Source organism: Physella acuta, unplaced genomic scaffold (assembly GCF_028476545.2).
Source record: "Physella acuta isolate Inbredline_101_S28 unplaced genomic scaffold, ASM2847654v3 ptg000353l, whole genome shotgun sequence".
NCBI lineage: Eukaryota > Metazoa > Mollusca > Gastropoda > Physidae > Physella > Physella acuta.
Genome location: NW_026731872.1, coordinates 808,220 through 832,787, shown reverse-complemented (window position 1 = coordinate 832,787; position 24,568 = coordinate 808,220). Strand labels below are relative to the sequence as shown.

General features: G+C 40.7%; 1 protein-coding gene across 4 annotated transcripts; it reads left to right on the top strand.

The window, feature by feature from the left end:
* The first annotated feature begins 7,410 nt into the window (after positions 1 to 7,410).
* LOC131941227 (uncharacterized) lies at positions 7,411 to 24,564 on the top strand. 4 transcript variants are annotated; one of them, XM_059300316.1, is made up of 7 exons: positions 7,411 to 7,566; positions 10,506 to 11,430; positions 12,615 to 12,793; positions 13,315 to 13,473; positions 13,581 to 13,718; positions 21,744 to 21,825; positions 22,584 to 24,564. In XM_059300316.1, exons 2-7 carry the CDS (start codon positions 10,585 to 10,587, stop codon positions 23,256 to 23,258), a joined length of 2,079 nt encoding a protein of 692 aa, XP_059156299.1. In that variant the 5' UTR covers positions 7,411 to 7,566; positions 10,506 to 10,584; the 3' UTR covers positions 23,259 to 24,564. The 4 variants fall into 4 exon arrangements, with proteins under 4 accessions (XP_059156299.1, XP_059156297.1, XP_059156296.1 ...); XM_059300314.1 differs by having other exon boundaries at positions 7,411 to 7,573; XM_059300313.1 differs by having other exon boundaries at positions 7,411 to 7,821.
* The last annotated feature ends 4 nt before the right edge of the window (positions 24,565 to 24,568 follow it).

Below are 24,568 nucleotides of genomic sequence, written 5' to 3'. Positions count from 1 at the left end.
TTGGGTGGGTTTTTTTGGCGGGAATCTGGTCACGTGTTCACGTGTCACCAGACCACCGGGTTGGGGGGGGGGGGGGGCAGGGAGAAAATGTCCAGTTGTTTTTTTAACTGGCTGTAAATGTTGCAGGAGACACGTGACATTTGACCGCCTGGACATAAATCACGTGACCATGGAAGACCGTTCACGAGGGTCGATAGTCGAGTGGGATGTTGTACAGGCCAGAATATAAATAGGCAACACACACACAGAGACTACACACAGACACACACACAGACCACACACACAGACCACACACACAGGCCAGAATATAAACAGACAACACACACACAGAGACTACACACAGACACACACACAGAGCACACACACAGAGTACACACACAGGCCAGAATATAAACAGGCAACACACACACAGAGAGACTACACACGCACACACACACACACACACACAACAACACAGACTATCAGTTTCTTTATACCGCTCCCCTTTCCCCTGAACAAACATATAATTTTTATAGAAAATATACTTTTCCAGTGGACTGACTCGACAAAATTTATGATAAACCTGAAACTGATGAATGCAGGCAACTAGAGTACAACACGAATTACAACATGAACAAGTCTATGAGACCTCAGGTGATGCAGACTAGACCGGCACATTGTGTGAGTACACGACGTGTGAGGTGATAGCTCAGGATACACACCATTCACACCACTCACACCACACCACTCACACCACTCACACCACACCACTGCAGGGTCAGTCTCGTCCAGTTGGTCCAGCGCCAATGACGTCATGCGTGAGATCCATGCGCAGATGAACGGTGAGCATCCAGCAGGTTTCACTCAACACGCGCAGGTTCTGACGTCACGCCGCGGCCACCAATCAACGAGCCAACCAGCGGCAGGTCTCACCCTGGTCTTGTTCTAACCATGAGACCGAGACTAAACACACACACACACACACACACACACACACACACACACACACACACACTCTCCGCTTCAATAGACCCCCCCCACGTGACGTCAGCAAATCTCCGAGGAAAAGACCCGACAATTACCAGACATTAACAACTGACCTATATCATAACTAAACAACACCACGTGATCAACACGGGAACTGCTCACACTCTCGTCGGTGCCACAACTCAGACGTGTGACATTCTGTGCCGTGTGGAGCCTGACATTCTGTGACGTGTGTAGCTGACATTCTGTGACGTGTGGAGCTGACATTCTGTGACGTGTGGAGCTGACATTCTGTGACGTGTGTAGCTGACATTCTGTGACGTGTGGAGCCTGACATTCTGTGACGTGTGTAGCCTGACGTGACACTACCTGAACATTGACGCGCAAAGTCTGTTAAGGACGGAAATATGACGTCACATGACACGGAAGTAACGTCAGATCTACAGATGACGTCACCAAATGACACGGAAGTAACGTCAGATCTACAGATGACGTCACCAAATGACACGGAAGTAACGTCAGATCTACAGATGACGTCACCAAATGACACGGAAGTAACGTCAGATCTACAGATGACGTCACCAAATGACACGGAAGTAACGTCAGATCTACAGATGACGTCACAAAATGACACGGAAGTAACGTCAGATCTACAGATGACGTCATCAAATGACACGGAAGTAACGTCAGATCTACAGATGACGTCACAAAATGACATGGAAGTAACGTCAGATCTACAGATGACGTCACAAAATGACATGGAAGTAATGTCAGATCTACAGATGACGTCACCTAACAACTCAGAGCTGACGCCAAATCAGTATGTGACGTCATCGAATCAACACGTGACTGTCTCATCAAACGCATCACTGTCTGCAGCAGACAACAAGGTACCACCTGTTAAACATAAAGGCTCACCACCCCCCAAATCAAATGTATCACCACCCCCCAAATCAAATGGCTCACCACCCCCCAAATCAAATGGCTCACCACCTGCACCAGCGAGCGAGACACCTGACCAGAAAGTGGCGACCTTGAAACAGGTGAGTCTGTGATCTTTTTTCTGCGTGCTTTTTATGTGACCAGTGGTCATTTTCATTTGCTATCACCTGACCTTTTTTTGAGGTTTTTTTATTTGGTCTGGGTTAAAGCTTATATATATATATATATATATATATATATATATATATATATATATATATATATATATATATATATATATATAGGCCTATATGCCTATAAATAATGAGAAATGTCATCCCACCACTGCTAGTGAACAATGACGGACACATCTCGAATATCAACAATGGCGAGTAGCGTATCGATTCCGCCATTATTTCATTTGGCTTGTCGGCGTTAACAACCTGGCCACATTGGTCTTTTGATGTTGGTCAGAAATTCAAGCGGTCACAACAAACATGTCAAAGTACGGGCCCATGTGGAGGGGGTGGAGGGGTGTTGCGTGGTTAGTTGTGTGTGACGGCTGTACACAGGATAGAAACATGACCTCAATCGGTTTTTTTTCTGATAATCTCTTATCAATAACACATCGAGATCAGTCAGGGCTAGCAGACGACTCATGTCTGTTACAAAATGACAAACATTTCACCAGACACGGTAAGTCACAATTTTCGCTCTTTCAACACAATCCTAGCCGGACGTTAACTAACAGCCGGACACACGGCAAATGTTGGTTTAAAGACGGACACAATATATAAGCCGAACATTAAACGCCGTACAAGAATCTACAACTAGATATAATTTAGGCTTAAGTCGGACACAATCTAGATCTACAGGCCGGACGTTTAAGTCGGACACAACCAGAAAGGCCGTACAAATACACGTATCTAACAGTTTGAGCTGAACTCACGAAGGTTGGCGAATTTCACTTTCCGATGGTCTGATTAAAATCATGAAGTGACAACTGAACCTACCCAGCCGGTGGGTTAGTATGGAGTCACCACTGTAGATTTAGTCAATGGAGTCACCACTGTAGATTTAGTCAATGGAGTCACCACTGTAGATTTAGTCAATGGGTCACCACTGTAGATTTAGTCAATGGAGTCACCACTGTAGATTTAGTCAATGGAGTCACCACTGTAGATAAAGTCAATGGAGTCACCACTGTAGATAAAGTCAATGGAGTCACCACTGTAGATTTAGTCAATGGAGTCACCACTGTAGATTTAGTCAATGGGTCACCACTGTAGATTTAGTCAATGGGTCACCACTGTAGATTTAGTGTATGGAGTCACCACTGTAGATTTAGTCAATGGAGTCACCACTGTAGATAAAGTCAATGGAGTCACCACTGTAGATTTAGTCAATGGAGTCACCACTGTAGATTTAGTCAATGGGTCACCACTGTAGATTTGTGTGGGTCACCACTGTAGATTTAGTGTATGGTGTTACCACTGTAGATTTAGTCATGGAGTTACAGTTAGTAAAATATATTGAACACTTTTAAATAGCAGGTTAATTATCTCAACTAAATTATTTTAATTTCGTAGTCTGTTTGCCGTTTGTTTGTTTTTTAATTTAATTTATGAAACTTGTTTTAAATAGTATTTAATTAATCTCCGAAAAAGGCGTCACTTTCCTTAGAATGGTCGTAGGCATTTATTAGTGGACGTGAGACAATGTGAGTTATAAAGATTTGAAATCTGGTATAAAGAAAGATGTGAGTTCAAGATATAAAGTCTTGTGTAAGGGAGGATGTGATTTAAATCTTTAAAATGGGCAGCTACTCTCTAGTGAAGTTGATATAAGGGCAGCTACTCTCTAGTGAAGTTGATATAAGGGCAGCTACTCTAGTGAAGTTGATATAAGGGCAGCTACTCTAGTGAAGTTGATATAAGGTAAGCTACTATAGTGATGTTGATATAAGGGCAGCTACTCTAGTGAAGTTGATATAAGGACAGCTACTCTAGTGATGTTGATATAAGGGAAGCTACTCTAGTGAAGTTGATATAAGGGCAGCTGCTCTCTAGTGAAGTTGATATAAGGGCAGCTTCTCTCTAGTGAAGTTGATATAAGGGCAGCTACTCTAGTGAAGTTGATATAAGGGCAGCTAGTCTAGTGAAGTTAATATAAGGGCAGCTACTCTCTAGTGAAGTTGATATAAGGGCAGCTACTCTAGTGAAGTTGATATAAGGGCAGCTATTCTAGTGAAGTTGATATAAAGGCAGCTACTCTCTAGTGAAGTTGATATAAGGGCAGCTACTCTCTAGTGAAGTTGATATAAGGAAGCTACTCTAGTGAAGTTGATATAAGGGCAGCTAGTCTAGTGAAGTTAATATAAGGAAGCTACTCTTGTGAAATTGATATACGGGCAGCTACTCTCTAGTGAAGTCGATATAAGGGCAGCTTCACTCTAGTGAAGTTGACATAAGGGCAGCTACTCTCTAGTGAAGTTGATATAAGGGCAGCTACTCTCTAGTGAAATTGATATAAGGGCAGCTTCTCTAGTGAAGTTGATATAAGGGAAGCTACTCTAGTGAAGTTGATATAAGGACAGCTACTCTCTAGTGAAGTTGATATAAGGGCAGCTACTATAGTGATGTTGATATAAGGGCAGCTACTCTAGTGAAGTTGATATAAGGGAAGCTACTCTAGTGAAGTTGATATAAGGGAAGCTACTCTCTTGTGAAGTTGATATAAGGGCAGCTACTCTCTAGTGAAGCTGATATAAGGGCAGCTACTCTAGTGAAGTTGATATAAGGGCAGCTACTCTAGTGCAGTTGATATAAGGGCAGCTACTCTAGTGAAGTTGATATAAGGGCAGCTACTCTCTAGTGAAGTTGATATAAGGGCAGCTACTCTAGTGAAGTTGATATAAGGGAAGCTACTCTAGTGAAGTTGATATAAGGACAGCTACTCTCTAGTGAAGTTGATATAAGGGCAGCTACTATAGTGATGTTGATATAAGGGCAGCTACTCTAGTGAAGTTGATATAAGGGCAGCTACTCTAGTGAAGTTGATATAAGGGAAGCTACTCTAGTGAAGTTGATATAAGGGAAGCTACTCTAGTGAAGTTGATATAAGGGCAGCTACTCTAGTGAAGTTGATATAAGGGCAGCTACTCTCTAGTGAAGTTGATATAAGGGCAGCTACTCTAGTGAAGTTGATATAAGGGAAGCTACTCTAGTGAAGTTGATATAAGGACAGCTACTCTCTAGTGAAGTTGATATAAGGGCAGCTACTATAGTGATGTTGATATAAGGGCAGCTACTCTAGTGAAGTTGATATAAGGGCAGCTACTCTAGTGAAGTTGATATAAGGGAAGCTACTCTAGTGAAGTTGATATAAGGGAAGCTACTCTAGTGAAGTTGATATAAGGGCAGCTACTCTAGTGAAGTTGATATAAGGGAAGCTACTCTAGTGAAGTTGATATAAGGGTAGCTACTCTCTAGTGAAGTTGATATAAGGGCAGCTACTCTAGTGAAGTTGATATAAGGGAAGCTACTCTAGTGAAGTTGATATAAGGACAGCTACTCTCTAGTGAAGTTGATATAAGGGCAGCTACTATAGTGATGTTGATATAAGGGCAGCTACTCTAGTGAAGTTGATATAAGGGAAGCTACTCTAGTGAAGTTGATATAAGGACAGCTACTCTCTAGTGAAGTTGATATAAGGGCAGCTACTATAGTGATGTTGATATAAGGGCAGCTACTCTAGTGAAGTTGATATAAGGGCAGCTACTCTCTAGTTAAGTTGATATAAGGGCAGCTACTCTAGTGAAGTTGATATAAGGGAAGCTACTCTAGTGAAGTTGATATAAGGACAGCTACTCTCTAGTGAAGTTGATATAAGGGCAGCTACTATAGTGATGTTGATATAAAGGCAGCTACTCTAGTGAAGTTGATATAAGGGAAGCTACTCTAGTGAAGTTGATATAAGGGCAGCTACTCTAGTGAAGTTGATATAAGGGCAGCTACTCTCTAGTGAAGTTGATATAAGGGCAGCTACTCTAGTGAAGTTGATATAAGGGCAGCTACTCTTGTGAAGTTGATATAAAGGCAGCTTCTCTCTAGTGAAGTTGATATAAGGGCAGCTACTCTCTGCTATATTGGTATTGAGGTGTGCTCATTAATAATCCGTCCTGGTAAATGTTAATGAATTCATCAGTCGGCTGCAAAATGTCGGCTTAAAATTATCCGAGAATAAATACAGTGTTGGTGGGTGGAGGGTTGGTGGAGGGTGTATCACATAGTGGTGGAGGGTGTATCACATAGTGGTGGAGGGTGTATCACATAGTGGTGGAGGGTGTATCACATAGTGGTGGAGGGTGTATCACATAGTGGTGGAGGGTGTATCACATAGTGGTGGAGGGTGTATCACATAGTGGTGGAGGGTGTATCACATAGTGGTGGAGGGTGTATCACATAGTGGTGGAGGGTGTATCACATAGTGGTGGAGGGTGTCTTTACTCTGTGCCCTTCCCTCCCCCCCTAATATTCTGATATACAGTTTCTTCCAGGCATCTCTTAGGGGGGGGGGGGGGCGAAGAAACTCTAAAGCCCCCCCCCCAAACGAAATGGAATTTATAAAGAAAACATACTTTTACCAAGTGCCCCCCCCCCCCCCCCGTAGAAAAGGTCTGAAATAAACACTGTTGATACAATAGTTTTATTTCAACATACAGATGTGACCCAAGTAGGAATAAAACAACTGAATATTTTATAATGGCAAATGGTTGCTTCGGCCAAAGGTTTAAAAGGGGGGGGGGGGGGGGTGGGGGGGGGGTAGAGCTAGAAGTGGTAGAAATAGAGGGTATCTCACACGTCTGCCACACACGTTACTCGGACAAACTACACACAGCACACCCCGAGTGGTCTACATCCTGGCTACACACCATTATGCAGTAGCACACCAACACACCTTCCTGCGCCAAGAAACCCAATCCTCTCAGTGGTCTGATCCTTACACAGGCAATCTTGTTTTTTTTTTTTTTACACAACCCAGCACAGCCAAACTTTGAATGGAAGAAAAAAAACATGACTGCCCACGTCTCTTACTCTTATCTTAAATCACACTGATACACCAGTTCTATTTCAACATACTGATACAGTGCTCCAACATTCAATATATTGATACAGTGTCAAGTGTATGTCTACATCCAATTTATTGATACAAATAAAATAAGTTTGTTGGTGTAAAAAATAAGAAAGTTAAAATGTTGGAAATGTGTAGATTTTTCCCCCTAAATTTTTGTCAAAATATTACTTTTTTCGATCTAGATCTAAGTAAAAAAATATTTTTTAATATTGTGTAATTGCAATTCTAAAAAAAAGCTTTTACTTTATTAATACGTTTTTATGATCCATTGTAATTAAATATATTATTACTAATGCTTTTCAAAATTAAATGAAGACTGTAAGACAAGGGATGTAATCGATTTATCTGTCCTACTTTTTAGCCCATGTTACATTTCACAGTACATCCCCTTGACGAACCCGCGGGTAAACACGTTTACGGTTTTCACACACTCTGCAACAAGTGTGTTCTTCTAGTAACAACAATGGACTTAAACATCCAAATTGTGACATTCAATGTTTTGGATTTCCATATCTCGCGTTAGATTGTATGGGAAATGTAGATGTAATGTGTGAGCTCACAAGCTTGACAATATTAATTTGTTTGTGACTTATCCCGTTTTTATTTTACTGTTTACAAACGGCGCAGAAAAGTTGCAGGCTCAGCTGATCGTCCCATCCCAACCAAGAATAACCTAGATTTCTAGATCTAGATCTCTAGATCTAGATAGATAGATCTAGATCTAAGGCGGTTTCTGGTTTTAATTCGCCGAATTGTGAAAATTGTCGTATAGTGGATGTGGCTTCTTGATTAGTTAAAGTTAGAGCAGATAGTAACTGAAACTGCGTTATGTCTATTATTATTAAAATTATTTCTAGATCTAGATCTATTTTATTACTTTTTAGCGCAATTTCCATTCTGGAGAATTGCGTTTATTAACTCGTCATTTCTGGGAATGGATGGATGGATGGATGAATGTGTGTCCGGGCTTTAAGTCGTATCTCCTCCTCAACGAAGCAATATCGATGAATAGTTCCAAAAGCAATTATGTTAAGCAAGTTACGAGAATGAGCATAGGCCATAAAAATTCCGGGTTTCTTTCATGTATTTCCCGGAAAAGCCAAAAAACCTCGAAAAAATTCAGTTTTTGGCCCATATCTCGGCAACCAGACCACTTAGCGACTTGAAACATGTACCAATCGATTCCTGTCATAATTTAGAACAATATTGCCGAAGAAAGTTTTCAAAAATATTCTCTCGTTCGGTCACAAATTTTAAAATTACATAAACACCTACAAACCGATTGTTCTTCTAGCTTGAACGCACCCCAACATTATACGTCAGAGCTATTTTTAGATAACATAAGGAAATTGCGCACAAATGTCACTAGACTTTTTTAATTAACTTGTTTTTTATTAGGCCTTCACTAGTATTAGTATTCTATCATTTAATATTTATTATAGTCTTATGGCCCTTGTTTGCTTTCTTTCGTCCGGTTGGTAACTTTTCTGTCTGAATTAGTCTAATTAGTAATTAGATTCTAGATCTATCTTAAATGAATAGATTTAGCTCTCTAGTAAATTTAGCCGTGAAGTCATGTGGTGTGTACTGTACTGAGGTCACTGTGTACCACCTGGTGTAGTGTGGACGTTGTAGTGTTTGGAATGTAATGTTTTCTATGCTTTCTAGATTTTCTAGTGGTCTAGATCTAGTGTGTCCTCTTGTTGAGAGTAGTGATCATAAAAAAAGAATTACATTATATAAATCTTATTCGTATAGGTTAATATGGACTAGAATATAGTTCTAATACAGTAGTAAGTAGACTAGACCTACTAGCTAGTACTAGGTCTACTGTATGTGTGTTAGGTGTGTTGTTTACTTTTTACAGTAGCAAAGGGTAATGTTTTCTTATATAGGTTAAGCCCCCCCCCCCCCCCCCAATTAAAAATAAATTAAATAGCATCTAATTTCTTTATCTGTTATCATGTCTTTTTTTTTTAGTGGCCTTTGCCTTTGTTCTGTACTGGTAGACTACACTGCACACCCTAGTCCAATGAAATGTGTGTCATGACACAGTTTACACACTGTTGAACCCATTCTCTTGGGTTTTGTCACCACTAAAGTGTTTTGAATTGACTGAGACTTGACTGAGATAGTTGTATCTTATATAAAGATAATGGATGAACTCTGTTAGTTCTAAACTGAACTTCAATTAGTTTTAGAAACTTGTTTACAGTTGCTTCTTTCTCTCCCCCCCCCCCCCCCCCCCAATCTAAGAGTCAAATGTGTGCTTGTAGAGTACTTTGAATGAAAGAATTGTCAGCTTTTATTTGGTTGTGTTTGCTCTGTCCTTGAACCACACACAACTCCCAGTGACCTATTGAACTCTAGCACCCCATGACCTATGACCAATTCCTAAATGATTCTCTCTGTGGGTGAGGAACTAAACTTAGCTCTGTCATCAGCAAATAAAATCACATGCACTCTACACTCAGCCTTCCTTTAGACATTCTGTCCGTCTAGTTTGTTTTGGTAAACACAACCTTATTTACCAGACAAGTCACATGACTGACTGACTGACTTATCTTTGTGATAGTTGAGCACGTAGTAACAACAGATCAAACTTTAGTGGCATGGAAAAGTTCTAGCTACAAACAAATCAAAGATAGCCTTAGCGCATCTAGGTCTTTGGCCTGATTAAAATCTCCAGAATATTTGTAAGTAGACCTTAAAGTAGACCTTAAAGTAGACCTTAAAGTAGACCTTCAAGTAGACCTTCAAGTAGACCTTAAAGTAGACCTTCAAGTAGACCTTAAAGTAGATCTTAAAGTAGACCTTAAAGTAGACCTTATCTTGTTGCTGGCCAGCAGTGTGTTAAGTAGGGCAGGTGTGCCAGCTATCTTGAGGGTCAGTAAATATTACAGGTGTCAGCATACAGATGTGGTAGCACACCTCTCTTTGCTGCTTCAAAGTTTGAATTCCATTTTATAGACAGGTTTATTTCTACCCAGTTGTCTGCTAAAGTTTACACTACAAGTATCATGCAGCCTTCTGATGGTTTGGTTGGCTGTTTCTATTTTTATCTGATGGTTTGGTTGGCTGTTTCTATTTTTATCTGATGATTCAATTGGCTGACAGCACATCTTTTGTAACACTTAAGTACTGACCTAAGTAGTGACCTAAGTACTGACCTAAGTACTGACCTAAGTACTGACCTAAGTACTGACCTAGGTACTGACCTAAGTAGTGACCTAAGTACTGACCTAAGTACTGACCTAAGTAGTGACCTAAGTACTGACCTAAGTAGTGACCTACAGTGACTGCTGACTCATTTAGCTATTTATTGATTACTGTAATACCTTGTTGCCTATCTTATCAGAACCTCATAATTTAAAAAAAAATAATTATAAGATATTTTGTTCCTACTAGAAATGGTTTAATAAATTTTTAAAATATATAAAATGTGATTGATTCATGGGAAAATGTCATTGTGCATTATCCAGCTTGTGAATGTTCTCCAGCTGAATAGGTCAAGTAAATGACATTAGTAAGGGACTAGCCAGCAGATGAACAGAGAACACCATGACCGATGAGGAGGGGCAATTATCTGAATCCATACCTCTGGTGCCAATCCACACAGTCAGTTCTCTCCCTTTGTTCTCTGTGAGGGAAGATGCTTGGGTGGGCTCAGTGGCGCCACCTGTAGCTCATGGTGAGCAGAGTTTCCCTGTGGCGCCACCTGTAGCTCATGGTGAGCAGAGTTTCCCTGTGGCGCCACCTGTAGCTCATGGTGAGCAGAGTTTCCCTGTGGATGAGTCAGCATGGACTGTACAGCAAGGCTTCCCTCTGGTGCCCAATATTAAGGTCTACGACCCCGGGGCAAGTTCAAGAGTTCACGACCCCAGGGCAAGTTCAAGAGTTGACGACCCTGGGGGTAGTGTCTATTTTGAAATAGATGAAAATGCTTGGAGCGGTGTTACGGACTCATCTGTTCGACCTGATTTGGATGAAGAATATGGGCCAGACTTAACTTTTAGACAAAACTCAACTAAAAAATGGTTTTGGCGAAAACGCCACAAAAATTTTCTTACAAAGCACCCAAAACTTTTGGAAACCAGCTTCAATAGATCTGTGCATGGCAGTGAGAGGAATGACAGCGTTGATGCCATGCTGCCCAGACAGCAGAGCTTGGATGTCAGTTCTGTGACCTCCAGCACTAACCTGGGCTTCAGGGACTTCGAGGAGAGCAGCAGTATTGTAAACCACAGAAGTGAGCGCTTTGAGCACGACACAGCCATGCTGTTCCGCTCATTGAGCAAGCCGAGACAGAAGAAGAAAAGTGCGTGTCTAGAGCTGTCAGCTGTCTGGTGTCAGAGGTTCTGTTGTAGCCTCCAGTGCTGCTCCTTGCCTTGTTCTTGTCCTGATCAGGTTTGTGTTAAGGTTCATTTTTAGGTTGTCATCTTTTGTTGACATCATCTTCTTGTTCAGATTTTTTGTTGTTGCGAACTTCTTGTTACAATCTTTTCTTGTTACGATCTTTTTTGAAATTTTGCTAATTAAAATTAAATTGTTTCTCTCATTTTTTTTTATTCATTTTTGGTGATCATTCCGATTTACATAGTAATTAATTAAAATTGTTCATGTAGTTGCTTTACAACTCACCCCACACATTCACTCACCCCACACATTCACTCACGCCATGTATCTTAAGTTACTACTTTTCAATATTAAAATAAAACATGATCGGCTTAATGTAGCACTCATTTTAAAAATTTTCTAGTCATATGACGCCATGTCATGTAATAATTGTCACATCTTTTGTCCTTGAATCTCTTCAGCAGCAGGTTTTTTATATGCTGACAAGTTCTCTTGACTATTTTCAGAATGATTGTGACATTGTCTGTGAACATTTAAAAAACCTATTGTGTGTATTGAATCACCTCCCCAGAAAGGTGTCTTAATTGTATTGAATGACCTCCCCAGACAGGTGTCTTAATTGTATTGAATGACCTCCCCAGAAAGGTGTCTTAATTGTATTGAATGACCTCCCCAGAAAGGTGTCTTACTTGTATTGAATGACCTCCCCAGACAGGTGTCTTAATTGTATTGAATGACCTCCCCAGAAAGGTGTCTTACTTGTATTGAATGACCTCCCCAGACAGGTGTCTTAATTGTATTGAATGACCTCCCCAGAAAGGTGTCTTACTTGTATTGAATGACCTCCCCAGAAAGGTGTCTTACTTGTATTGAGGACCTCCCCAGAAAGGTGTCTTAATTGTATTGAATGACCTCCCCAGAAAGGTGTCTTGATTGTATTGAATGACCTCCCCAGAAAGGTGTCTTAATTGTATTGAATGACCTCCCCAGAAAGGTGTCTTGATTGTATTGAATGACCTCCCCAGAAAGGTGTCTTAATTGTATTGAATGACCTCCCCAGAAAGGTGTCTTACTTGTATTCAATGACCTCCCCAGAAAGGTGTCTTAATTGTATTGAATGTCCTCCCCAGAAAGGTGTCTTAATTGTATTGAATGACCTCCCCAGAAAGGTGTCTTAATTGTATTGAATGAACTCCCCAGAAAGGTGTCTTAATTGTATTGAATGACCTCCCCAGAAAGGTGTCCACTTGCTGAAGATGTTGGGTCAGAAGGTCATCTCCCACCTGAACCTGGTCCAGATTTTTCTCATCAGTCTCAGCATCGTCTTGTCTGGCATGGTCTTCTTCCCCCGCGCCCTCACTGACCAGGTCTTTGAGGACCAGTGTGTCCTCTACTCCAACATCTACCTCCAGTGGTGAGTAGGACAGTGGTGCTGTGGTGAGTAGGACATTTACCTGCTGTAGGCAGTAGGACATTTACCTGCTGTAGGACATTTACCTGCTGTAGGCAGTAGGACATTTACCTGCTGTAGGCAGTAGGACATTTACCTGCTGTAGGACATTTACCTGCTGTAGGCAGTAGGACATTTACCTGCTGTAGGCAGTAGGACATTTACCTGCTGTAGGCAGTAGGACATTTACCTGCTGTAGGCAGTAGGACATTTACCTGCTGTAGGCAGTAGGACATTTACCTGCTGTAGGCAGTAGGACATTTACCTGCTGTAGGCAGTAGGACATTTATCTGCTGTGGTGAGTAGGACATTTACCTGCTGTAGGCAGTAGGACATTTACCTGCTGTTGGCAGTAGGACATTTATCTGTAGTGGATAGGACATTTGAATGGACAGAAAGACTTTTTACCTAAAGTAGTATGCAACACCATTCATCAAGGACAGAATAACACATCGTGTAAACAACCCCCCCCCCCTCCCCCCCAGGAAGAACAGTACTGATGTCACAATGGACCTGTCTGAGACCAAGTTTGGTGACGTCAACCAGTGCTACTTCACCACCTTCCTCAATGTCGTTGTGGCCATAGTCAGCGTAATCTTTCTTTGGTTCTTCTTACACACACAGAACAGTGACACAACAGAACAGTAAGTTTTACTTTGTTACATGGTTACTTTGTTACTTTGTTACATGGTTACTTTGTTATGTGGTTACCTTTGAAGTGAAGGCAAGATATAGTGAGATGCTGTTTCAGGTCAGAGGTCAAGCTCCAACTTCCTGTCCTGCTGGTCTATTTTGGGATGTTGATCTGTGTCATTGTGTCCAGCATCAAGATCTCTGCGGGCTTCAGTGAGCTCTGTCGCAACCTGGTGGGGAACCACAAAGACAAGCAGTAGGTCTCACTTTTTTAATGGGAGGCTTGGCGGGTCTCACTTCTTTATGGGAGGCTTGGTGGGTCTCACTTTTTAAATGGGAGGCTTGGCGGTCTCACTTTTTTATGGGAGGCTGGGTAGGTCTCACTTTTTTAATGGGAGGCTTGGCGGGTCTCACTTCTTTATGGGAGGCTTGGTAGGTCTCACTTTTTAAATGGGAGGCTTGGCGGTCTCACTTTTCTATGGGAGGCTAGGTAGGTCTCACTTTTTTATGGGAGGCTGGGTAGGTGTGATGGTACGAAAGGGAATCTTTGTTAGAAGTCCTTCTTGTTGCACCAGTTGTGAGGGTGGGGATTTTTAAGAAGGCGGAACGAATGAATCCAATAACACACAGTTCAAGTTCAACTATAATTGTTCTTTATTAAAATGATATATATGTTCAAGTTTCTACCTAACTGATCTACACTGTACTATTTACTTCTACTACTGACTGTTCATACCACATGCTACGTACTACTACGCACTCCCATGACCAATCCCAACACTAACTGTTCTCTACATTCTACAACCTAACACCTTCTACCTTCGCTAGCTAATCATGATCTCCTAACTATCTACATTCTCGGCCGTCTCTGACCGCTACCTAACAACTCCTGGCCTATCGCTCTACTGCTGACCCATGCCTCAGTGGTCAGCTGACCGTCCCACGTGACCGGTCAGCCCTGTGCGCCCATTGGCCTCTCTAACCAACCAACTAGGCCTATAGTCTGTTTCTGCTAACCTATATCTGCTAAACATGTCTGACGTAATCTTGCGTCATCACATATCTCCCTCCCTTTCTGTAGCTGACAAATTATATTTTTCAGCGTCTGCTACTAATCTAATACATCAACAACTATCTACCTTACTACTGTATTCTATCCCTAACATCAATCATATCAATCAAATACAAAATGGGACAGCACAGTTTACAAAAACATAAAATCTTCTGTCTGTGTTCTTGGAAAGGAATGTCATTGTTCTAGTTCTTGTACGGTATCCTGACGTCTGTGGTGTCTCTGCTTGATAATGTATGTCTATGTTATGTTATGTGTGAATTCAATCATGTGTAACTCAGTTCTGGCTAGGTTGTCGTGTACTGGCCTTGAGCTAATCTTAGTAGCGATGTGTAACTGGTTGAACGGGCTCAACGAGCAGTGTAAGTGTGTGTGTGTGTAAGTGTTATGTAATTATTGGCGTTCATCTGTGGTGGGTGGGTTGTGGCGTTGGTCTACGTAAGTTCCCGTGAGGCGGGTGTAGGCGTAACTTTCGTTGGTCAATGTGATGACGCAACAATCTCATCTCAACGCTGGTTGAGACGTCCACGTAGAGTGGTTATACGATGAACTGGAGCTGTCTGATGCGTGGCGAACAATGACGTAACATTCCGACGCTGGGAACTTGGACGACGGGTCTTCTACCCTTTGTATGTGCCGACGTAGGTGTACGTAGCTGGCGGTCTGTTATTCAACCCCAAGGTGGGGCGAAGCGGTGGCGATGCGTCCGCTATCTTGACCAGGGCAATTCTCTGTTCGGCAGGGCTGTTCGCTGTCCAGGTAACTCAACGTAATCAGGGCTTCAGGTGGCGGCACTCTTTGAAGTGTCTGCTTCATCTGGTCTCATTCTGTGTAAGCGTGGGTCTGAAAATGGTATTTCGAGACTATGAGCAATGGTTTAACGTGACCACTTTAGTGCCCGCGCAGACAAGTATTCAGACAGAGGTACCTTCCATTAAAAAAAAACCTCAATCCCAAATTTATACGTGCTGAACATTTGTCTGGCGGCATAAAAAACATAAAATAATAACATTACAACATAACCAAATAAAAAAAAATCAGTACACTCTAATCTAACAACAATCTGTAAAGCCTAATAAACTCAATAGACGTAAACACTACTAGAGCTTAGAAATAGCTTCACAAAAAGAATAGACATGGGAGTGTGTATCGTGCCATTTCAACACGTGATCATATAGTGGAGCAGCTCTCACTATCTGACTTCTGACAAAAAACTGGCTGGCTTGACTTAATGACTGACTTCACTTTTGACTTCAGTAACTTGACTGACTTCAAATTAACGACTGATTTCCTCTGACGACTGACTTAATTACTTCAACTTGACGACTAACTTCACTTTGAAGACTAACTTGACCTCGACGACTTCACTTCAATTCAACTTAAAAGACTTCACTGACCGACTTAAACTTCGACGACTTAAACGTCTTCACTTTGACTTCAAAGACTTTTCCTTGACTTCAACGACTTCAATATGACTTCAAAGACTTCACTTTGACTTCAACAATTTCAATATGACTTCAAAGACTTTAACTTTGACTTCAACGACTTCAATATGACTTCAAAGACTTCACTTTGACTTCAACAATTTCAATATGACTTCAAAGACTTTAACTTTGGCTTCAATGATTTCAACGACATCACTTTGATTTCCAAGACTTCACTATAACTTCGACGATTTCACTTCTTCACTATGACCTCAATGACTTTAATATAACTTCAAAGACTTTTCTTTGACTGCAACATGACTTCAACAACGTCACTATGACCTCAACTACGACTTCAATAACTTATTGACTGACTTGACTGACTTCAAATAACTTCTTTGACTTCATGCCGATTTCTCGGCGACTTAGATTAACAGAAAAAAAACAACTCGACTTGACTTTAGTCCTATGTTCATTATTCAAATCATTAGTGGGGGCGTTCCGGGTCAAATGCTTGGTCATGGTGTTAATGTGCTAAGACCGATGGGGTAGATGGTTACATTGTAGCTGTTCTATGAGTTGTGTTCTGCCTGTGTATTGGTGATGTTGTACGAATGTGTTACGTACTGCCACTGTGGAGCATAGTGTATCCCTAATTGCTGTGGCGTATCTGTTATTAATTTTTGACGTAAATGTGTCTGTTCTTTTACTGGCTTCTGTAAACGATGACATAAATGCTATTCTATTAATCTGTCTATATTTTGGTCTGTTGCGTTGTGCATCTTGTTGGCGTCTATCATAATATCGTATTCTGCAATGTATTTGTTTGTGGCCTGTTCTATTACAATAGTAGCATCTGACACTGTGATAGTCTTCTGGTTGACTGTAGTACATGTGTATGTTGTGGTTTCTTGTATTATATTGAACTGAATGAGCTGTATCGCTTTCTTTTGAAAATCTCTCGCTTGTTTCACTGGATGATTCATCTGAATAGTAATATGTTGGTGCATATGCTATCTGGTTGTTTTTATTTGTATCTAAACTTTGCACCATTTCTTGTTTGGCTTGGCGAAGTTCTCTCATTTTTTCTATTTCTTTACGAATTCTTTCTGTTTCTTCTTTAATTCCGGCAATATATGTTTCTGCTTCTCTTTGTTTCTCTGCTAACTCGGCATCTTTCTTTGCATCATATTCTTCTTCAGTCAACAAGGAATCTGGATCTCTGGTTACCTTGTAATCTACAATTCTATTGATCAAATCTTCCATAGCATCTGGATCATCTAGAGTTTTTACGTCAAATTCTTTAACAGTTAATAACCAGTCTCGATTTTCTGTTGTCTTTTATTGTCCAAGCCTAATAATCACTTCATCTAGAACATCTGGATCCTCAATAGTTCTTGAATTGTGTTCCATTTTAACTGTATTCTGAACATTTGTGTATAGCAACAAGTCATCAATTGTACCTGGCTCTTCTAGGCCTGACTCTTTAGGGACTGATTCGTTTAATGGAGGCATTTTTAAGGGTAGTTTGGTTGAATAAACAGATAAGAAGAGGCAGAAAAACCGCTGGTACCAACTATCCAGCACGGCTCTAAACCCAAACGTTTTTAAAAAAAAAAATGTTGGAAGGTACTTATCTTTTTGAACATGGTGACTGTTCCCTTGTATTGGTAATCCACTCGTTCCGGTTGAAGAAACCCGCTGTTGTGTTGAGTTATAGGAAGCTGTACACCAGTACACTCCGTCATGAGTAAACCGATATGTACTGTCTTTCCTGTCCTCGACCCGCGCTCCACCAGTTGTGATGGTACGAAAAGAGATCTTTGGTTTGTGGTTCTACTTGTTGTACCAGTTGTGAGGGTGGGGATTTTTACGAGGCGTAATGAATGAATCCAATAACACACAGTTCAAGTTCAACTATAATTGTTCTTTATTAAAATGATATATATGTTCAAGTTTCTACCTAACTGATCTACACTGTACTATTTACTTCTACTACTGACTGTTCATACCACATGCTACGTACTACTACGCACTCCCATGACCAATCCCAACACTAACTGTTCTCTACATTCTACAACCTAACACCTTCTACCTTCGCTAGCTAATCATGATCTCCTAACTATCTACATTCTCGGCCGTCTCTGACCGCTACCTAACAACTCCTGGCCTATCGCTCTACTGCTGACCCATGCCTCAGTGGTCAGCTGACCGTCCCACGTGACCGGTCAGCCCTGTGCGCCCATTGGCCTCTCTAACCAACCAACTAGGCCTATAGTCTGTTTCTGCTAACCTATATCTGCTAAACATGTCTGACGTAATCTTGCGTCATCACAGTAGGTCTCACTTTTTTATGGGAGGCTGGGTAGGTCTCACTTTTTTATGGGAGGCTGGGTAGGTCTCACTTTTTTATGGGAGGCTGGGTAGGTCTCACTTTTTTATGGGAGGCTGGGTAGGTCTCACTTTTTTATGGGAGGCTGGGTAGGTCTCACTTTTTTATGGGAGGCTGGGTAGGTCTCACTTTTTAATGGGAGGCTGGGTAGGTCTCACTTTTTTATGGGAGGCTGGGTAGGTCTCACTTTTTTATGGGAGGCTTGGCGGGTCTCACTTTTTTTATGGGAGGCTTGGTGGGTCTCACTTTTTTATGGGAGGCTTGGCGGGTCTCACTTTTTTATGGGGGGCTTGGCGGTCTCACTTTTTTGTGGGAGGCTTGGCGGTCTCACTTTATTATGGGAGGCTTGGCGGTCTCACTTTATTATGGGAGGCTTGGTGGGTCTCACTTTATTATGGGAGGCTGGGTGGGTCTCACTTTTTTATGGGAGGCTGGGTGGGTCTCACTTTTTTATGGGAGGCTTGGTGGGTCTCACTTTTTTATGGGAGGCTGGGTAGGTCTCACTTTTTTATGGGAGGCTGGGTAGGTCTCACTTTTTTATGGGAGGCTGGGTAGGTCTCACTTTTTTATGGGAGGCTGGGTAGGTCTCACTTTTTTATGGGAGGCTGGGTAGGTCTCACTTTTTTATGGGAGGCTGGGTAGGTCTCACTTTTTTATGGGAGGCTTGGCGGGTCTCACTTTTTTATGGGGGGCTTGGCGGGTCTCACTTTTTTATGGGGGGCTTGTCGGTCTCACTTTTTTGTGGGGGGCTTGGCGGTCTCACTTTTTTGTGGGAGGCTTGGCGGTCTCACTTTATTATGGGAGGCTTGGTGGGTCTCACTTTTTTGTGGGAGGCTTGGCGGTCTCACTTTTTTATGGGAGGCTTGGTGGGTCTCACTTTTTTATGGGAGGCTTGGCAGGTCTCACTTTTTTATGGGAGGCTTGGTGGGTCTCACTTTTTTATGGGAGGCTTGGTGGGTCTCACTTTTTACAGGAGCTTTGATAGGTCTCACTTTAAAGAAAGCTTTTTCATTTGGTCCATCCTTGTTATTGAAGCAAAGGACTGAAATAGATTGGCAGCTGGACCAGCCAATCTAGGTCAGACTGATCACTGTGTACTTACAGTCACAGTCCAACTTCAATGTCCTGTCAGCGATAGTTCTAACTTTACTAGCCATCGGTACCCGTTTCACGTGAATTATAGGCCAATATATTTTAAAATGTACTTGTGTGGGAAAAATAATTTATAAAATAGTTATTGGACAAAACGCAATGTGCTTTACTATACGCTGAACGATATTAGTGCCAAAGCAAAGAAATAACTAATTAGCTAAAAATCAGACTTATTTAACATAACACAGGCACACACTGATTAAGTGACTTAAATGATTCCGTTAAAAACTCGGCTATTCAATGGTATTTTCCCACGTTTTCTTTAACTTGCTTTCTCTGTGTCTGTGTTTCTGTGTTTGTCTTTCCAATCAAATCTTGCGATCGAAATTTCTGGCACTTCCCAGTTAGCTAGCGCGCTGAAATTTTCAGGGAAGCTTTCTTTTGGATGACCATTGAATATTCAATTGTTATTATTACTAAATTGATCAATGGAAACATTTTATTGAGCATTTTAGACCGCTATATAATCTATATATATAATTCTCCTCTGCGAGCCATTAGAAAAAAAAACGAGCGACGCGTACCTCGCGCGCAGTGAAGCGAACGATCCCACATCGCCACAGGCTTAGGGGCAGATAATTTAGTTTTTGAACCGAGTTTAAAGTTACAGGAGGTAGGCCAGTTTGGGGGAGACGATATGGTCGAGTGGTTGGGCACACGATTGCTATCCCACTCGACGCGGGTTCAAATCTATGTGTTAACACAACGTGTTTTTTACGAGTTGTCTTTTTACGAGTTGTCTTTTTACGAGTTGTCTTCGTTTACCCAAAAAAAGTGAAAAGATAAAATCGATAGCAAGATTTTAATGCAAACAAACAAAGACTAAAAAGTAGAAAATAATAATCATTAAAAAAGTTTTAAAAAACCCACGTTTTCTGATTGAACTAAAAAGTAGAAAATAAACGCTATACATCACAATAATGCAAGCTATCACTCTACTATAAGCGATCAAAAATGTGGGGCGCCGTGATTTTCTTACAGTTTCTAATACTGTTGACTCTCTACAAGCTCCCTAATAAAAGTCAATAGTATTATCTAATCAATAGTAATATAACTTTTACTTCGGCGCCCCACGTTTTTCATCGCTTATAGTAGAGTGATCGCTTGCATTATTGTGATGTATAGCGTTTATTTTCTACTTTTTAGTTCAATCAGAAAACGTGGGTTTTTTTAAACTTTTTTAATGATTATTATTTCTTGTTTTTAAAGTGATTTATTTTTTTTTAGGTTTTTATGTATAGATCTATAGATTTAAATGAAATAGTTCATTTCTTCATCGGTAACTATACCATATTAAATGCACTCACTGATTAGGAGACTTAAAATAAAGAGACTTAAAAGATTTCTTTAAAAACCCGGCTGTTCAAATGTATTTATGTTCTTTTTGTCTTTTAAAAACACCTATTTCGGCTGAGAATGGGTCTGACCACACTCTCCCTTCATATGCTAAAAAGGCAGAAACAGGTAAACTCTACTTCACCTGGCTCGTGTCCCACCAAGTTCGATAGGCAACTTTATCATTAACATATTAAAAAAACACATTGAAAAAAAAAATTTAAGATTGAATTTGTGTGTCTGGAACCCGTACCACCCGAATGGTATCAATTACACTCTCATCTCAGCTATTTAGGCACCTTATGAATCATGAAAAATAAAAGACCTACTTAAGAAACTTAACTTACGCGAATAGCCCTATTCTGTAAACATTTGGCTTGTGACGTCATTGTTTCATGCGTTCCTGTCGCAACTATAAACACTTTTCCGGTTGCATAATTAAAATTATTTTTCTACATTCGAATACGCCTTTATTTTTCTTCTTTAAATAAAATTGTGTTTATACATTTAAAACATCTAACATATTATTTTCAACAAAAGTCCGTATCAAATTCTCCATATATCGCTGTAGATACTGATCTGATACCCTGTGAAAATATTTTGCGGACAGAGAGAGAGAAGTGCGCACATGGGCTTTTATATATTAGGATTTCTTATTCTTTGTTTTCTTAAACATTAATGACTATTGTTATGAATAGCTATAACTAAATATAAAGTTTTAAAGCCCCCCCCCCCCCCCCCTGCCTTCTAGTGTTAACAAAGCATTATGTAGAACTGTTTTTGTCAGATGAAAACAAACAAATAGCAAAAAAAAAAAATTGTGTACAAGTTTTAAGTGGCCTCAGGTTTTAAAAAAGAGTGGCCTCCCCTCCACACACCAAGGTTAAGGTCAGCCATCTCTTTCAGCCTTGACTGCAGGACATTCCAGGACTTGAACTGGAACCTGAAGGACAAGACCAACTTCTACACCTACACCATGCTGGCTGAGGTAAGCTCCAGTCACTGGTTCAGTTCCCCCCCCCCCCCCCCCCCCCCCCCCCATGTATGTGGGGGATCCCATTGTCACACCTCATTATCTTTTTCATTTTAGAACTTAAGTATGCATCTCATCCATTTCTGTGAGTTATGGTATCTTTATAAGCTTTAATTTAGCTCAAATGTGTGGCTAATATTGTGACAGTTTCCAAAAAAATACAGCAGTTTTGACAATGCAAGAAAAAAATTTTTAATCTAATTAAGTTGACAATTGGTCAATAAAATTTAATTTAAATATTTCCATATTTTAATAAGAAAAGGCGAGGTAACAACATAATTAACATATGTTTCCAATGGTATACTGATTGTCATGGCTCACATGTATAAACAAGTGGCAGATGACTTGTTTAGAGACAGCCAGCTACTTGTACTGATAGTTTTTTTTTTTCAGCTGTAGCCTATGTGCTGGCAACATAATCTACAACTAAAAAGTGGAAAATTTAATAACAGTTATCATAATAAGCTTTTAAATGCACTGAAAATAAAATAAATTTTGTTTTGTTTAATAAAAAGCATAGGTGTAACAGATCATTTTTATTTTTTCAATGCTTAAATTTAGGTACCTATATTAAAAAGCTTTATAATGAAAAATGTGATAGCTTTCAATGTTGAGAAAGCTTTTTATGAAAGTGGAGAGTGAGTTCAGAAAAAGTAACCCACTTTAAACCTGTCACTGTTGTATAAACAAACCAAAATGTTTTTGTGTCGCAGGCCTCCTCGTGGCTGGTTGCCCTGACCCTGTTTGTGCTGTGTCTGGTGACCTGCCTGCGACTGTACCACGACTTCGTCATCTCCTACCAGGAGGTTGAGTTACCCCACAAGAAAATGTCCGAGGTGGATGACACGGACAGCTTGTACCTGGAGCAGGGCCTGACCAACCGCGGCTCAGAGGACTTGATCACCACGGTTAGGAAGGGCCTGCCCAGCTTTGTGGAGTACAACGTGGAGCATCAGAGGCAACTCTTGGCCCAGGCCATCCTACACCAGAACATCCTGGCCATGGCCACTGGTGACCAGATGCCTTCCAAAACTGACAGAATTGGGCCAATTATTTTGGACACAGAATCCTTCAAGAAAAAAAGTCGGCCAAAAGCGTCACCTGAAGATGTTGTGGACAGTTCTAAACCAGAGGGCCGTAAGGAGAAGAGGAAGATGGTGGAAATAAAGAGGTCAGAGTTGAAGGTGACGGCAGATGTCAATGTACATGACAGCAACATCAACTCTGACAGTACAGACTACGTCACAATACAAGTGGAGCAGCATGGTGGAGCTAGTGGACAGAGTGGTGGAGCTAGTGGACAGGATGGCCAACATGTTGACATTGTAAAGCTGACAGCTGCCAGAGAATACATGAATTCCAGGAGTCGTGAGGACGGACAGTTGTAGCCTTTATTAGTAGAAATTATTATTGCAAGTGGTGCCTAGTCATGGGATTAATAAGGCACCAGGGTTTAATAAGGCACCAGGGATTAACCTGACCCAAGCCTATCAAGTGTCTACCATTTGCCCGAGGCCACTGATTGCCCCCACCATATGTTGGAAATGTGATTCTTAAATTTTGGAAATGTGATTCACTCATTTCCACCCAATAATACTCATTACTTGTTAAAGACATTTGATTGGAAATAATTCATGCCAAAGTTTTATTTGTGAAATAGTTTATGAGATTTTTTAAAGTGACATTGTATTTTAATGCAGTCAGTGTCAACTGGTGTTGTGTTGGTATCTTAGTGTGGTCCACACTTTGTTGCTCAATTTTTTTCTTGTCTATTTGGGACATGGAGAATTTGTTTCTGTATGATCTCCCAGTTCTACTTTTAATGTCACCAATACATTCCTCTCCTGCCTTTTGCCTCCCTTTCATGTCAGAGAGATGTTTTTTTAACCCTTTCATTATTGGGTTTTATCTACTTGGCCAGTCCATTGCTGAATTTATGCCAAAATAATTATTTGGCCAGTCTTCTGCTCAATTAAAATGTTGATTTGGTCAGTTGTCAAGTGAGTCTTGTCTGTTGGTACACTCAAGTCTACTGCCTGTGTATATTTATTCATCAGGGTCTGTGCATTAAGTTTTTTTTACTGCTAGCTGTCAGGGTAAACCAAATATTCATTTTTTTTTATTTTGGTAATTTTTTTTATTTCTTTTGGTAATTTTAAACATTTATTTTGGTGTGGCTCTGGAACTGCCCCATTTATGATGTGCTTCCCTCCAGCCAGTAACATGTGATGTGAACACATGACACGTGTGTGCTGTTGAACATGACACGTGTGCTATGGACACATTTGCCTTATGGACACTTTTGTCTACCATTGTTTTCTATGCTTGAAGTTGTTTTGAAATAGCGGATGAATCTTGTCTGGCTGAGAGAGGCCTTAAACCATAACATGTTTTTTTTTTATCTGGCATTTAATAAAGCAAGGGGAAATGTTTTATGGGTGGGGGGTCTTGGGGTTAACTCTCAGGTTATGTTACCTATTTCCACACTTTGTTAACCATCTTTTTCCACATTTTGCCATAATAGGCAGAGAAAGTTGTCATGTATTTTTATCCATGTGTTAATGGCACTATAAGCTGTTTCTGTAAATAAATGAAATCTTGGATCACTTCAACTGTGCTTGTGTTGCCATGATTTAAGCAACACTAGCTGTAAAAATACATTCATTTTATTTGTATAGTGAATAAATGATACAAGAAC

Excerpts from the sequence above, each read along its gene's own strand:
- LOC131941227 (XM_059300316.1), top strand. The coding sequence starts at position 10,585 with ATGACCGATGAGGAGGGGCAATTATCTGAATCCATACCTCTGGTGCCA. Across the intron at positions 12,794-13,314 it reads TCCAACATCTACCTCCAGTG|GAAGAACAGTACTGATGTCA; the intron begins GTGAGTAGGACA and ends CCTCCCCCCCAG. Across the intron at positions 13,474-13,580 it reads AACAGTGACACAACAGAACA|GTCAGAGGTCAAGCTCCAAC; the intron begins GTAAGTTTTACT and ends ATGCTGTTTCAG.